Genomic DNA, 17,889 nt, shown 5'->3' on the forward strand with positions numbered 1-17,889 from the left:
CCAGCTGGTTCAGACAAAAATGAAGCAGGCTTTCACCTATCATAAACAATTCTCATCTCTCAATTTATCTAAGGAAGAATGGATGGGAGTAAAGGAATGGTGTAAGAGAAGCAGTGGCCACATGCAGAATTAGTGTAGAAACTCACTGCCTGGATCGATGAACACATATGCACCGGAAAGGTCAGCACCTGCCAGGACTCTGAGAAGATCCCCCAGGAAACACCTTATAGAGTATCTGAAGACTTGGGCAAGAGGAGAAAGGGAGCGCTTAAGGGCAACGCTAGCAGAAATCCAGGGATAGTAAGACTTTCCTAACTTGAGAAACATGATATCCAAGCTCAATGAACAATGTTTGTTGTACGTCTTAGGAGATTATAAATTATAAGTCGATACTCCTGGTTGTCTTTCAATAGTCATTCTCCTCTTAATAACCAAACCCCAAAGTGTAGTTGGGCACCCAACTAAAAGAGTAACAGGCATACCTCAAAGATATTGTGAGTTTGGTTCCAGACCATGACTATGAAGCGAGAATCGCAATAAAGTGAATTATAGTCTTTTTGTGGTGGAGAGTCCTGCCTTCATTATCCAACAAACAAAAAACCCCACAACATCTGTGACATGCAGTACAGTGAAGTGCAATGAAATGAGGTGTGCCTGTACACAGCCCTGGCTCACTTACTGCTTAGTGTGGCCATGTGACTAAGAGGTCTACGTGGAAATTTTATATGAGACTGCCAGTAATTCTCTTTTAAAAAGAATAGCTGCAACCTACTCCTACTCTCTCCCGCTGCCGAGGAGGAGACTCTTTGGGCTGAAGTTGAAGCAGCCACCGTGTACCACAATACGATGTGATAAGAAGGAAATAACAAGAGAAAAGGAGCTGGGGTCCCCAGTGGTCACAGCATTACCAATGCAGCCTGGGACCACCTACTTCTAGGTTTCCTTTATGTGCAATAATAAATGCTTGTCATCTTTAACGCTTCATTGACTCAACCAATGTATGTCTATGTATGTAAAATACCTCAGTGTTTATGGCCTAACACATAGTAGAAACCTAATACAAGTTAGTTCTTCATTTCATTTAGTATATTACCACAAACAACCTCAATTATATTGACATCTGTAAACCTCCCATTATTACATAGACGAGTTAATTATTAGATATCACAGAAGGACACAGTCAAAATGTGAACAAGTCCCATTCTTATCCTTTAATTTCTATAGTAACCCCTGAAAGTCTTCAACCCTTAAATATCTCATTGTGCCCTGGTTGGTGTGGCTCAGTTGGTTGGAGCATCATCCCATAACTGAAAGGTTGTGGGTTCAGTTCCGGGTCAGGGTACATACCTAAGTTTCAGGTTTGATCCCTGGTCTAGGCGCATAAGGGAGGCAACCTATTGATGTTTCTCTCTCACATTGATGTGTCTCTCTCTAAAAGCAATGAGAAAAATGTCCTTGGAGTGATACATATATCATTGTTCTCTTCAAATTGATTTGGCTTTGTTTACTTTGCCTAGTAAGTCAAGGCAGAGGTTTATCTGTCCAGCTTGCTTTCTTATCCCTCTTCTTCTGGTATCACCAACATCCTGCCCTTTGGCAGAAACTCTCCCATTTTCCAGGTGATACAGGTGAGGCTATCAAACAGTTTGGAAGGACCTAGGTAAAGAGCATACACCATACTCCAGAAGGACTCTAGAGCATACTCCAGAAATAGTGACTGGTTTGGGGACGGGCATGTGCCTCCACAATCCTCATGTGGATATTCTACTTAGCCTCATAAGAAATATAAGGTCCTGGTTCTGCAAGCTTGGAAATTGGCAGCTACCAGCCAGGTGGAGGAAACTGAGAAGGAAATCAACACCTTTCTAGACTTCCTAGTACCGTAAGCCAGTAAATTCCTTTTTCTTTGATTTGAGGTGGGTTGGTACTTCCTGTCATTGAGAAAATCCTGAAGACTAACATTACACTGGTCATTTTCCATGTGACCTGTCAGGTTGATTGACATAGTAAGATAAAATATTGTAGATTGGGGAAACTACAGAATTAACAACTTTTTAGTATTTATCTTAGTATCTTCTTAGTACCCTAAAATTTTGATTCATATCGCTCATATAATCTTGGTGGTATAATATTAATAACACATGGAAATTGAAAAACTTTTGGAACCAAGCCTTCATCTCATATAGATATGAAACTGTTGCCATGATTTTCATCCTTCTAATTTATTTAAAGAAGGTAATCAAGTTTTAGTCATATCAACATTTAGAAAACAGTGTTACTTAAATGTTTCATTATTCTGGTAGCTTCCCTGGAAATCCAAATGTTATTGTCTTGATATAAACACTCTACCAGAACCATAGATAGCACAGCAGCTTTCAGAAACAATTTCTCCCATTAAAGAAGCAATTTCATCTTTTTAAAGTACCATGCAGCACAAGTTAACTTTCCTTAAAAAAAGGATACAACCTAGTTGTAACAATAATCCTGATTTTGTCTCAGTAAGAAGAAAATTCAGTGTTATCATGATAACTAATCAAAATTAAATCAGAAATAAAAAGAATATTGATTTTTTGAAGACCCTCATCAGTAAATATACATTTGAATCTCTACAAAGCTATGAAGAGTATTTTGTCTATGAATAAGAATAATTCCTAACACAATTGGCTATGTATGTAAATTCATAATGAAAATATAGGCACTTGTAAGTGAAAACATACCGCACTTCTATTATCATTTAGATTAAGGCAAAATAGGGTCTCAAAAGAGATAAATATTCTTAACAAGTAAAGAAAGAATTAAGCCACTGGGGTTTTCTTTTATTTCAGCTGTTTGAGCTTTTATAACAAAGTTTTTAGCATTCTGAAAGTCTTTTATGACTCTAAATATGCAACAATTATAGGTACAACATGATTTAATTAGAATGCATTGAGTGTATGGCTCTGTAATAGGAATTTCATTAATTAAAGTAGATGGAAATACAAAAGCATTAGCTATAAACAATTTGAGGAATCAAGAATCTAATTTGCTTACAGTACAACAAAGAATAAGACTGCAGTTATGTGAATAACTGTGGTTTGCATACAGCAACTGCATGTTTATCTAGCAGTTTCAGACTTCATTCATTCCACAAATATTCACTGGGTGTCTACTATGTGCCAGCACCATTATAGGTCCTTGGGATCATCAGGGAACAGAACAGATTCTTCTCCCTGTGAGGCTGATGTTGTAGCAGAGGAGACAGATCATGTGCAACAGTAGATAAACTATAGTCAGAAGGTGGTAAGTACCAGTAGGGATAAAAAGAAAATGCAGAGTAAGGTTGTGGGGCCGGCAGTAGGAAGGGGGAGGGGCTGCAGTTTTAACTATGGTGATCAGGGAGCTCATTAAGGTAGCTTTTCAGCAAAGATTCTGAAGAGATGACAGTGAACTATGTGGGGACGTGGGAGAGAGCATGCCCAGCAGAGAAAACAGCCACTATAAAAGCCATGAGACTGGAGTTCCGAATGTTGAAACCTGCAGCAGAGTGAGCAAAGGGGAGAACATTAGGGGGGAAAACCTCCCACTAAACTACAAGGTAAGGGCTGCTTTGTCTACAAGGGGGAGGCAGGTCAAGGAGGGCCTTTATGAGGGTAGTAGCTACATTGTTGCAGGGCCCAGTGCACAATGAACATGCAGGGCCCCTTGTTCCAATGGAGGAAAAGGGCCCTCAAAGGTATTCAAATATAAAGGCTTTTTTCCTTTTAAAATATTTTAGTATTTATAATACAGGGGTTACTTATAAGTAGAGGGATAACAGCATTACGTGAGTAATAAAAATTTTCAAATGGCAAAAAATAATATGTTGGTGTTGCCATTTTACATAACAAAATATTTTATTAGTATGGTATCTTGATTGATCATACAATTTTCCTCATTTGCTTTTCTACATATTCATTTATTAGATCGACAAAATGTATATATTTAGCAGCTTCATTTTTAATCAATATAAGTGAAAGCTCTTGGCAAATGCAAGATCACAGAAAAATTTTGATAATTTCTAATTTTGAGAAAGGTCTTTCTGCTGATGCCATTGTTATGGGAGCAGTTAAAAATATTTTATAGTCTACGACAACACTGAGATAACTCACTGATAAGTTATTTCACAATATAAATTGCAGTACATGTGAGCTGACGAATCTTGCAAAACAACTCCTTTAAAAAGATATAACTTTGGGCAAATCAGTTTCATGTGAGTTTGAATTTAATTTTAAATGCAAATATATACAATGCATTTTAATGTTTCCTCTGACATCTCTGGTAACTTGTAGAGGTTGAGCAAGAAAATGAAAGTAGCTTCATGATTTGCATGCAATTCAAAACACCTGTTTATATATTCTGTCACTCTATGATTACAAGAAAAAATTAATTTTAAAATTGTCTTCCACATTGATTGGAAACTCCTAAAGCTTTCTATGAAAATAGTGTCCTTTTCTGTTGAATGTGATCATCTTTAAATTTAATTTCTATTCCTATGCTTGTGGATAATTTGCTTTTGATGTTGCGGCAGTTTTCAAAACTGAAAATTCTAAGCTGTTTTAAGAATTCCAATAACTGTCTGATATACTTTATTGCAGTGTCCACATGTCTGCTTTTATTCTGTAATGACTTACTGATAAAGTTTGCTGCCCGAGTGCCAGCAGTTCCGGTCCGGGTGCTCAGGCCAGAGTTAACATAAGCATCTGGGACAACCCCTGGGAACCCACGGGACGGCCACGCTCCCACGGTGTCCTGGTGCTGCCCCCTTGGGAAGCCCCTGCTCTCTCTCATGGGCATGATGCCCTTCTGCTGATGCTGCCCTGGTTGCCAACACCTAACCGTACCAGTCTCAGTACCAGTGCGCCCACCCCTGAGGGTGCCCAGGTGCCCTGGACTGTCCACAGGTGTACAGCGTGCAGCTGACCAAACCCTGTTGTGTGGCCACTACCTCTTATGCCCGAGCCATATGTATGCAAACTGCTGCTGCACCCCAGGGCACGCTGCTGCTTCAGGGATCTCCTCTCCTCAGGAATATGCTCCTTTGTGTCAGTGAACTTCACTTATGAAACGCAAGTTCAAAGATAAAATTATCAATATTAAAAAGTTCAAGACAGCAACAGGGGAGAACTAAACCAAGCATGGGCCCTTTTCAGCGCAGGGCCCCGAGCAACGGCACGGCCCAGGTCTATGAAGCTGGAGGTGCTCCTAGGCTATCATAAAAAGCTGGGCTCTTTCTCTGAATGAAACAGGGAGCCATTGGAGGGTTTGGAGCAGGGAGTGACATGATGTGCTTCACTTGGAGTCACCAGTGCGGAATATAGGCTTTGCATTTCACACTAGAGAACTAGACCCAATTAACTCCTCTGATTCAAACATCAAACTTGATTTACACAATTGTCATTTTGCTTTTGGACATTCTATATACTCAAAAGTAATTTCTAAATAAAATCACTTTGTCCAACCTAATTGTATACACTTTTTATTCACCAATAATACCTCAATAAAACTGGCAGGTGGTGGGGGGCACTAATTTCTAAATCTTTATCCAAGACAACATTAGGTATAAACAAAGTAGACCAAGTCTATTTATATATACAGTGCCCCTGATTTATTCTATGCATTTGGCTGTAATGAACAAAAATGGAGGGATGGAAGGTAACTGGAAGCATTTGAGAACAAGTGGAAAGAGGATTCTCATCAGGCCTGATCTTGCAGGACCTTCTCCATGTTTATCTTTGTTGAAATCATCACCTCTGGTGATTTCTAACTGTCATCCCCTTGTTGTCCACAGTGGCCTCTCCAGCTCTCCTTCCCTATCTGACAGTCTTTCGGCCTCTGCTCCCGCTGCCGCTGCCCGCTGCCAGCACCCAGCTCTGTTCACATTTTCCCAGTCCGGACTGCCAAGAGTGAGACTCTAGTGGCCCCAGCTCATTTCTAGCTGGGCAACACTTTGAGCCCAAGATCTACCTCCTAAGCCATGGGCAGCCTTTGCATGGCTGCCCTTGAGTTAGATTCCTTCTTCTGATCCTATCAGCAGCAGCTGCAGAACACAGCGCAACAGGCTAACGACATAGTCCCCTAGGGTCGCTCCCGCCCCCACTGAGAACTGTGGCCAGGACAGTTTTCCTTTATCAGAATCTGTGAGGAAGGTAGGCCTGGAAATGGCATAGCTGAACACTTGCCCAAAATGTCTTCTAACATACAGCTTAATTTCTTCCATTTCGGTGTAAGTTCGATGCCTGAAATTCCACCAGTCTTGGCCCAATTTCAGTAACAAGGATCTTTTTTTATAACAAAACTCCCTCTAAAAAAGGTTAAGACTTACCTGTAGTGCCTGATATACAGCTAGCACTCAGTAAATGTTAGTTGAATGAGTGATGAATAAAATTCAATTTATCTAATTATTTTCCTCTGAGAACAGCTACACTGTATGAAGACATTTTATGGACTAATGCAAGAAATGTCATTCAGAGCACATGACAATTTGACAGAACACTGGGAAGAGGGTGTGGCAGTTAAAGGACCATACAGAGATCATGAACATTGGGAAAAAAAAATCCAGGAGTAGGGAAGTAAAAGGGCAGTTGCCTCTCACCTTTCATACCCCAGCTCCCAACACTGGCCAATAAAAAACAACCCTCTCACTTTTGTCTACCTATAATGGCCAGGAAGAAAGAGTTAACAGCATAGAATGTTGCTGAAAGGTCAGATAGGAGGAGGACAGAAAAATGTTCACTGATTCAATGATATGAACATCATTGGTGAACTTACCAAAGGGTGACTGCAATAAAATGAAATAAAATATGTAAATGCAGTTGTGTGATATAGCAGTTTAAGAATCAAAGGACTATGAAAGGAAGCTCTGTTAGTCTCAGCTCTGCAAACTAATTATGGTGTGACCTGAAGAAGTCAATTAAATGCTCGAAGCCCTCCCTTCTCATCTAAAATGGGAATAATAATACCTATCTACCCATAAGGTTATTGTAAAAATTGAGACAATACATGTCAAAGATGAATGAGACTGACAAACCTCTACATAAAATGAAATGTATTCTTAGTGTTATCAAAGAACAATAAGTAAATTGGCTCGGGTCACTTGTACACTAAAAATGTTACGAAAAACACTACTAGGCCAAGCAAAAAAGGAAAGGTCAAGTTCACTGAGAATTTCAGAAACTTTGCTAAAAGAGCTCTGCTCCAAGTAAAGCGACTTTCAAATGAGGAAAATATGCAGACCTGTGAGTGATAAATCACTAAATAAACTTACTGCTATATTTCCCAAACAATGTAAATAACATTTTATGCATGGTTGTCCTTTTTTACCACATTCAATTGTAAATTCAAATAATTATGGTAAAAATTGTGCTAGTTGTAATCAATCATTACATATTTGTATAGGAAAGACTTTCCGAAAGGCTTTGCATTCTATTTTTCTTATTTTATAGACCATTCTTTTGGAGAATATTAAGGTGAATGATAATAACTAGAAATATCTTTGGATTATCTGTGAATGCATCTCATGTCCTGAAATAAAGATGTATGAAAAATTGCAAACTTGTACCCCAGGAGAAACCAATCTAAAACTAGTCAAGGGGGAAAAGTCCATAAAGACAAACATTGATAACCTGGTAAAATCTTGAACTGGACTGAAACATCTTTTTCTATAAAATATTGGTGGGGGTCCACAAACAGATAATAACTGATACTTACTGAGCACATACTATGCACTAGGACATGTGTTTTTTCATGTGCAGTTCATTTGACCATTGTGCAAATGAAGTAGCTGTAGGTATCATTTTCTCCATTTACAAATAAAAAAGTGAAATGCAGACATATTAAGTAATTTGTCCAAAGCCACACAGCTATTAAGTATTCAAGTTGGGAGCTGAAACATGCATCAGAAATAAACAGTTCTTTTTAATCATCCTGTAAATGTCACCAATAAAGTATGAAACTGAGAAGGGTACCCTGAACAAGTGGCCCCGCACTACTGCACAGGTCTCTTGCCCAGGAAGCCTCCCCTGACACTGTGATAAGGTGCTTCAGCTGATTTTAGAAATAAGTGGAAGACAAATTATAAACAAACATCAATTTCAAAATTATAAAGTTGTTTAAAGTGTATCTCATATCTCTGAGAAAGATATCATTAAAGACAGATACCATGAGTACCTGTGTTAAGCATTATGCCTGGGTCAGTGAATCTCAGACTTTAATGTGCATCAGAATTAATTGCAGGGCTCGTTAAGACACAGGCTGCTCTGATTCAGTAGGCCTGGGTGAGACTTGCGAATCTGCATTTCTACCAGGATCCCAGGTGATGTTGATGGTGCTGGTCCAGGGACTACACTTTGAGAACCACTAGACTAGACAAAAAAAAGAAGCTATCTATTGCGTTTACATGCAGTGAAAAGACCTCTGTCCAAAAATTAGTTCATGAAATAAAGCTCATCACTAATGTCTTCAGCAAGAATGAGAAGGCTCCAGCTCCTAAAGGATAATCCTCTGTATCCTGTGCTCTGAGTATCCAATATGCACCTGATGCTGCTCTAGGAGCTAGGGATACAGTAGCAAACAAAAATAGTGTTCTTGTCTTCATGAAATTTACATTTGAGTGCACAGAGGCAGACAACGAAGAAATTTAACAAGAAAACACTGCATATAGGATGTTAGTTGGTGATACATGCTATAAAGAAAAATGGAAGCCATGAGCAAACCTGGAAGAAGAGAGTTCTAGGCAGAGGAAGCAGCAAGTGCAAAGGCCCTGAGCTGGGAACACACTTGATGAGTTTGAGAAACAGCAATATAAAAAATAATGTTTTTTAATTATGTATAAAATGAAGGAAGTTGTCTACTATCCTTCAGAACTAATGGGCAAAATGGTACTGAGTATATTAATTTCAGAGTATTGGGGAGAAATGGGGAGAGCTCCCGTCCATACTCAATGTGCAGATAATTTCTCTTCTTTATTTCAATACCACAGTGTTTTGAGAACCCAATCTCGCATAAAGATGGAGATCCAACACTATTGGTTTTTGTTTTCCTTTTGGATTTTGTTTTAATCTGCTTTGCAGTCAGGGTAATTGCTGAGGAGAGAAGCCCAGAAGTTTCAAGGCTACAACTGGGAGGAAGGTGGATGTGTTATAGCAGAAGTTAGTTTGCTCCTGCACCATCTACTTGAGATTCCCTGTTTCCATTCACACTGATGGCTTCTTACTGCAAGGGCCTGTCACTCTCTGCCCTCACACTTATCCTACCTACAAGTTCTTGTTTAACTTGTACACTAGTGAGGCTAGATGTGCCACAGGCACCCTGGAAGCAGCCTCCAACCAATGAGGAATGGCAGGGGGTGGTTAAATACAAAGGAACTTCTTTGCCCCTTTGGTGGGACAACTCTGAGGCATGTTCCTCTCAGTCCTCCACCAGAGAATGCCAGTGGGATTGAGTGCCCACAGTGCTCACCTGCTCTTTAATGTACCTGACAGTATCTTCCTTTGCTTCCGTCTAACTTCCTTACTCCCCTACTGGTGCTTTCTGGGCTCACCTCGCAAATAAACTACTTTCACTAGAATCCTAACTTCAGAATCTGCTTGAAGGGGTGCCAGACTAAGACAAGTACCTTGCAGCTAAAGAGTCATATCACTGTGTGAGAACATCTCTGATCTTTTTAATTCAAGCAATGCTTTTTATCTTACTATTGACCCAGAGATTTTTACCACATGTATATGCTCTGCCTTCAAACTTAGTCTGCACAAATTGGTTCATACAACTCTCGAGCCATATTTTAGAGGTATTTTATCAAATAAATTACAAATTGCTTTAACTTGTAGTTATCACCGCAAAAATTTCTTGATTGGTCATTCTTAAGAAGACATATCCAGAATTAGACTCTTTGTTTACCCACAATAATAAAGTCCCTATTTTAAATGTGCATTATTAACACAATCTATGCTTACTAGATGGGCTGCCGTTGCTACCTCCAAATTCACTAGTTGTAGGTGGAGAGGCCAAATTATCCTCTTCTTTGTTAAGATGTTGGTAGAGCACCTCAAGGTCATCATCTACATAATTTCATGGTTTTAAGCTGATAGGTTTTCATGTTTTTAACCACAAACCTATGTTTTTAGTAGAAAATATAATTTAAAAAGTGTTAAACTCGCAAGTTAGTAAAATCACAAAAGCCAGAAATGTAATGTTATCGGGAAATTCAGTGTAGCAGGATTGGTGGAGCCAAGCCCTGGAACAGGCTTATAAACAATGCATCTGATGAAATGCAACTTTGGCCGGAAGTTTAACAGATCCGTGGGAGTCAAAGGGTTTTTGTATAATTCAGTTATGACCAGTGTTTTCTGCTTGAAAACCAACTTTGAGAAAAATAAAACATTTACTGCCAGGCATGTTTTAGTGAATGTCAAATGGGATTAGCTTTACTGAGTCTCATGGTGGAGAAGTTCTAGTCTAACGATTTAGATGACATAACTTACTAACTGGAAGAACATCACAGAACAAATGATACTAAAACTCTCATATCTCAGAATATTAATGTTTTATTTGGAAATAATTCTAAATATATAGGAAGTTACAAAGAGAACAGGGTGTTTCTATGCACCCTACACCCAGTTTCCCCCAGTGGTTACATCTTACATAACTACGGTAGATCATCAAAACCAGGAAACTGGCATCAGTAGAGTATGTGCATAGAGTTCTATGGCATTTTGTCACATGTAAATTTGAGTAACCCTCATTGCAATTGAGACACAGAACTTTCTGCCACCACAGAGATCTAATGATGACATTTGACCAGTATGAATGAAGAAAAGAGACCTTGGTTCCTTTTAAGATGTTTCCCCCCCCCGTTTATAATTGTCATCAGACAATGCTGTAATTTTTGCTCCGATCATCAAACATAATTTTTTTAAGTCAAGAAGAGGAAAGTTTATTTTATTACTGCATATGTTTGCTCATTCTGTTGTTCTTTCTCCCTTTCTAATGTTCCAGGCTTCATTCTTTTTTCATTTTTCTTCTTTTCAAGAACTTCTTTTATACCTTCTTTTAGAGAAGTATGCTGGTGATTAATTCCCTTAGTTTTCCTTTGTCTGAAAATGTCTTTATTTTCCCTTTATTCGTGAAGGATAATTACATTCAGCATAGGATTCTAGGCTGCCAGGACTTTTCTTTCAGCATCTGAGAATATTCTGCTACTTTTCTCTAGACTCCATGATTTCTGATAAGAAGTCCACTGTAATTCAAATTACTTTTCCCAACAGGTGAGGTATCCTTTCTCATCCCATCTCATTTCTCAGAAATATTATTTCTTTGCTTTAGTTTTCTAAAATTTGACTATGATTTGTCTTGGAGTGTATTTCTTTTGAGTTTAGCCTGCTTCGTGAAGTGCTAGTTGCATGCCTGTTGCCAAATTCAGGCAATTTTCAGCCATTCTTTTTTAAATGTCTCAGCCCTACTCAGTCTACCTCTGGCTGTCCTCTCCTCTGGGATTCTGATGACATGAATGTTAGACCTTTTGCTATAATTCTCACGGGTCCCTGAGGATCTGTTCTTTTTTTTTTTTTTCCAGTCTGTTTTTTTCCTGCTGTCCATTTTGGCTAATTTCTATTGTTACATGTTCAAATCTGTCGGTTCTTTTCTCTGACCTCTACACCCTGCTGTTCAGCCTATCCACCATTTTTTGGTCAGTTATTGTAGTTTTCACTTCTAAAATTCCCGTTTGGTACTTCTTTGTATGTGTTTTGTTTGTCTGTTTGCTGAGACCTTTTATCTTTTCATTTGTTTCAAGCATGTTTGTAATCGCTTACTGAAGCACATTTATAATAGCTACTTTAAAATCCTTGTCAGACCATTCCAAGACCAGTGCTTCTATGTAATGGTATCTGTGGATTGTTTCTTCTTATGCAAGTTGATATTTTCCTGGTTCTTGATGTTTCACATATGATGCATGGTTTCCAACTACCTCCTGGATAGTTTAGGTATAAGATTCTAAATCATGTTTAATTCTTTTGTTTCAGCAAGCCACCTCTGATATTATGCTAGTGTGGGGACAGCAGTGCCACCTCACTCCTGCCAGGTGGGGTGAAGATCCAGGCTCCCCATCAACCTTTCTCAACACCTGTGGAGGGGCCTCACTCTTGCAGATGGAGCTGAGGTTTCAGCCTCCCTTTTAGGGCTCAGCTGACACCTCCCTAGATAGGAGAGGGAGTGACACTATGTTGCTATTCACTGACACCATGCAGGATGGCAGGGACTTCAGGATCCCCCTGTGCCTTGCACTGACAACTTGGTGGCAGGGCAGAGAGTTGTTACCTCCTCTGATACCACCCTGGCAGTGGGTGGTCGGCTACAATCTGGCCTTGGCTGCCAGCATTGGGGGTGGGGCTGTAGGTTTTTCCTTGGCATTTGGGTTAGCAGCACAACTAGTATCTAAAAGGTTTCTGTCATGCTAGGTTGCCTCTTCCTAGTCCTCTGGCTGTAGAGGGCAGACTTTTCCCAGCACTTTTGTTTCCGCCTATTGGTGTTTCTGGGTTCCCAGTTTCTCCAGCTTCCATTCTGGAATATATAAGAAGTAAAAAAAAGGGAACTCTCCGCCATGTTCCATATTGCCCCTCGGGTCCTAAGTTCCCTGGCCAGTCTACCTCCTCCTTTCCACCTTTCAGAGCATTTTTAGGTTTTATATATAATGTCCGGAGTTTTTAGCTGTACTTAGTGAGAGTAACAGAGAAAAATGTATCTACTTCAGCTTAGGCTGCAGCCAGAAGTCAATGAGCACATATTTAAAGTGGCAAAAGGAATAAAGATATCTAGTTTTTCATTCCTTACATTGAATAGGGCGTGGAAGTTCACAAAGTACCTTTAGATGCATTGTTTCTTTTCATCCTCAAAGCAACCTTGTAAACTTGGTATTCCTAGCATCCCCTTCCTCAGAGGGGACAATTGAGTCAGGAGTGAAAGGTTTGATGCAGGGTCACATAGTGAGTTAATCACAGGGCTGGGGACAGAATTAGGTTATTCCACTTGATGCCAAAATTTTTTGAGCCAGGCTTGGTAGAAGCAAGAGTACACAGTTATAGGATAAATATTTCTTTAAATATTGTGTATAAATGAGATTTTATTGATATCTTATGTTTACCTCTTCAAAGTCACACAATTCAAGTTTCCATAAAGTGTGAACATCCTGTAGATAACGTATTTAAAGGCAATGACGATAGTGATTCCCGCCACCCCAGGTTCTTAATTTAGTAAGGTAATCTGCTTAATAGCCCCTCTCCTTCAGAGGTGAATCAAAGAAAAACTTGACTATGCTTGAGCTGTCTACACACTGCTGCAGCACATCTTTCTGCAGAGTAGAAGCCTGGATCCGTGACAGTAACCAGAGCCCTGGGTGGTGAGCAATGCCCAGGAGGAAAGAGGGCTCTCGCACCCAGCAGATATGTTCAGGGTATACCTTTCCAAACAGCATGTGCCATTCCTTCCCCACAGGCATGACAGTGAACCACAGTGAACAGAAACCATGTTCTCAAACAGACAATGGCTCTCTCTAATGACAGAAAGGGCCCTCCACCAGGAATCACCAATTATCTGAAGAAAATCTGCACCAAGAGAGCAAGGCGCCAAACTCAACAGAAGAACACATACATGAAGAAAAAGTATACAGGAAAACGAGCCAATGTTGCAAAAGGAGATCATACTTGTCCTTAGAGAGAAAAGGGGGGATATCACATTCATAACAAGAACAGACTGTTTTCCATTTCCTATAAATAAAAAATAAAATTGTAAAAATTAAAAATTTAGGAGGTAGGCAAAAGAGAATGCACATGGCTAAGAAGTGAATTATCATGCTCAAAGACTGAACTAATACATTCTTCTAGAACTCAGAACCTGAAGACAAAGAGATGGAAACTGTGAGTGGCCAGTTATCATTTGAATGTGAAGGACAGTACTGGCAGCTCTGGAACTAGAAGTTCCAGAAAGAAAGAAGAGTTATGTTGAAGGGGAAGAAATATCTTCTAATTAACAAAATAATGATCAACATGATGACCCTTGAGCTTGAACAGAAAAGTTTTCAGATTGAAATGGCTGAATGATAAGAATGCATGAAAAAATAACTATACCTAGACTCACTAATATGAAACTTCATAAAAACACATAAAAAGAAAAAAATCTCCAAAAACATCCAGAAAATAAAAGCAGGTATTTCCTAAAAAGAAAGGAGATCCAGATTGATAATGACGTCTATTCAGCAACCCTGCATGCAAAGTGACAATGGAGCAATATCTTCACAGTTTTCAGAGAAAGGAACTTGTAACCTAGAATTCTATACTCAAATTGCCATTTAACTGTAAAGGAAAATGAAAGGCTTCAGAAAGCTCCCCAATCTTGAATTCTCACTAAAAAATTATTTGAGGATGGTTACAAATAAAACTTAAAAGGAATCCAAGAAATAGGCATGAGTATAAGAAACAGTGATGAGAAAAGAAAAATAGAGACAGATTTAAATAAATGCTGATAATATAAATGAGTAATAGCAGTCCAGAATGAAATTATCAGTTGATATCAACATTTCAAGTGGTAGGGGAGTAGGAAAACCAAAGTGAAAGTGTGCTAAGGTCACTGAGACAATGAGAGAGACAGACAGACAGGGAGAAATTTTAGATACTGAGAAAAATACAAATAAGTTTATCTATCTGAATTTACACAGATGTGCTAAAGTAAAGTGTCCACCTTGGGAGAAGATGGAAAGCACCAGCAATGACAACAAAGAGCACAAACCAATAAACAGCAAGAAGGGAAAAAACAGGATATGGTACAGGATATGGAAAAATAGATTTAGACAGAAGGAATACATCCAAACACCATTACAATAATCATAACAAATATGAACTGGTGCAGTAACCAATTAAAGAGCAGGCACCCTGAGTTTGATTAAAAGGCAAAAGCCAGTTATATTTCATTTACCAGACCTATACTTAGAAACAAAACGTCCCAGGGTAGTTGAATTAAGAAATCAAGAAAGATAAACCACATAAAGTCTCAGAGAAAACAAAAATTAGTAAAAATAGTTTCAGGGAAAATGGGATACAAGGAGAAAAGTATCAAAAGGGACAAAGAGGAGTGTTTCCTGTTGATGAAAGATTTGATCCACTGGGACCAACTTGGGCAGCCTGAATCAAGATGCTCTTGCCTGTTATTTTTTAAATCCTGTCATCATTGGGTTGTGGGTCTTTGTAAGTCGGCAAACAAAACTAATCCCCAGCTTTGATGAAGCTTTGTGCTAGTGGACAGGCAACAGACAAAAAACTAATAAGTAATTAAACTATACAGTATGTCAGATGGGGACAAATGCTGAAAAAAAGAAGAGAAAATAGGGAAGGGTAAAAAGGAACGCAGTTTCTATAGGGTGATGAAAGAAGGTTTTACTGAGAAGGTGTTAAGAGCAAAGACTTCAAAGAGCTGTGGAGACAACTCTGCCAATTTCTGCAAGACGAGAACTTCAGTCACACAGCACAGCAAGGACTGGAGGGTGAAGTGAGCTCAAGCTGGCAGAGATACTCAGCAACGGGAGGAAAAACCAGACATCCGTGAAACAGAAACTGGGGTTCCCTTCCGGATGATTTGAGGAAGTTTCAAAATAAAACACATGAGATCAATCATCTGAAAAATGGCATAACCCCAAAGGAGAAAAGGAGACTTTGAGAAATGTATGACATCCAGCCTAGGGAATCTGAATTTAATCTAAAAATATGTTATTGGATTCCAACTATAAGTAAAATAGCTTACACTTACTCAATTGCATTTTACCCACTATGAAGAAATATATATCAAAAGAGAAGGGCTTACGTAACAAGTTTGGCGATCTAATGTACAGCATGGTGATTATAACTAATAATACTGTATCCTAGGCTTGAATGTTGTCAAGAGAGCAGATCTTAAATATTCTCGCCATAGAACTGGTAACGATGTGATGAGATGGAGGTGGCATATAATACTATGGTGATAACCATTTTGTAATTTATAAACATATCAAATCAACATGTTGTATACCTTCAACTTATATCATGTTATGTGTCAATTACATCACAATAATAAAGCTGAAAACAAAAGAGAAGTGCTTGGTTTGAATAAGATTTATAAATCAGGAATTTGTGAGGCAAAAATGTGGCAATGTGCTTCCAACATCATTCCTGGGAAAGGGTTTATTGATTGATTAATGGACTTGACAAATGGGTTTATTTAGCAGGTATAGTTTTCATTTTAATCATAAAGATAGCTATATCTGGGGATTATTAGGTCACTGAAATCACCCAAATCATTTCAGGATCAGAAAACAACCTTATTAAGTAGGAGTTTCCCATAGAGATTCCCTACAAGAGGAAAGTGTGCTTATCAAAGGACTTGAGTGTCTAGTCCCAAGGAGACTTTGCAGATATATATGAATAAAATGGCATTCTGGTTTATTCAGTATTCTCACGTGACCTTAGTTCTCATAGTCATCAGACTGAAACTTTCTGGATACACAGAAGCAAAAGGGTCCTAAAAGCTAAGGGCTAAGATTTGAAATATAGTTATCATGCTGAGGTAGAGCTGGATCAACCATTATTAGGCTTCCCACGTATCACCCATACCTAGTCCTACATCTACCTACCCATATGTTTGAAATACTGTACTGAGGAAAGAGCACTGGGCTTAACAGTCAGAAAACCACCTGGGATTCTGCCACCACTAGCCATCAATGCTGAATAGTGTCACTTAATCTCTCTGATTCTCAGAGATTTATGTATCTTTCAAAATGGAAGTAACAATAGCTATTCTGTCTATCACACTGGCTTGTTTTGAGGATCAGAACCTAATCTAAAACAAACAGCTATATGAATAAAAGGTATTAATGAGATCATCATTACATACCCTGTAGCCTGAGTATATAATTGATATACTGAAGTACATCACCACAATTATCTGAGAATTGAAGACAAGATGAAAAACCACTAACCCACTAAACAAAATATAGGAAATCCTACCTCTCAGCAACTGGTTTGGCAATGTTTTCAAAAATGATCTCTTGGTTTGCTTCTTGATCAAAAATCCTTTGAAATCTGCGAATGTGGAAACAGTAATTATTTTAAAGCTGAACCTTCAAACACTATTTGATTAATTTTTTTTTCCTGACAGCTTGTAAAGTACCCCATATTTACATCACTCGGCTTACCTAACCCAACACAATGTTTGCCCTGTAGTCCCAACCACACTGAGCTGTTGTACCCCTAAATACAAATGGTGGGTAAACAGTATTGCTTTGACAAGATCTGCACAATAAATCCCTCTGAAAAGCTGCAGCAGCTTTGAACCAAATAATAAACTGTGTGTTTTTTAGCTCTCAAGAGGGACAGTGTCTGCACTTGGCATCAAATTCAAATCTAGATAAGTGCATGAAATGGAAATCCAAGAACAGGATGTAAACAGCCAAAGAACTTCTGATGTCTGACCTATAAGAAAAGAATGCAGCTGTGAAATGTATGATTATTGAACTTGGTTTTAAAATTCTAAAGTTTATTTTCTATTAATTAGGTACTACATCCTAGTATTAGCTACTTAATTTTCAGAAAAGTTTATTTCACTTTGTTGATCACGAGTAAAAGTCAAAAAGTAAATTAAAATAGATCTGTCCTGCAAACAGAACTCTTTATCAGATTGGCAAGGCTAGGTGCATGGGGAGGTGGAATGGTGTCAATTTCACTTTGCCGTTCAGTGGCACTCTGACTAGCTTAGTACAGGATCATAAGCACAGTGGAATGCCTGGGGTAGAAGACACACAGTCTATTCTTTTACAGTGTGGTAAGTTTCTACCAGCAAGTATTTCCTTCATTGAAA

At 38.7% G+C, this 17,889-nt stretch overlaps 1 protein-coding gene across 1 annotated transcript in view; it reads right to left on the reverse strand.

Moving 5' to 3' along the window:
* The window catches only part of KIF6 (kinesin family member 6), a 408,870-nt gene that overhangs the window by 383,054 nt on the left and 7,927 nt on the right, over nt 1-17,889 (reverse strand). The window contains exon 3 of the mRNA XM_054570213.1: nt 17,040-17,114. Within this exon, the coding sequence (XP_054426188.1) occupies nt 17,040-17,114 (75 nt within the window). The remainder of the gene's footprint in view (nt 1-17,039; nt 17,115-17,889) is intronic.

This window comes from Pteronotus mesoamericanus, unplaced genomic scaffold (assembly GCF_021234165.1).
Source record: "Pteronotus mesoamericanus isolate MK-2021 breed Mesoamerican mustached bat unplaced genomic scaffold, CSHL_Meso_final contig_20, whole genome shotgun sequence".
NCBI classification, from domain to species: Eukaryota; Metazoa; Chordata; class Mammalia; order Chiroptera; family Mormoopidae; genus Pteronotus; species Pteronotus mesoamericanus.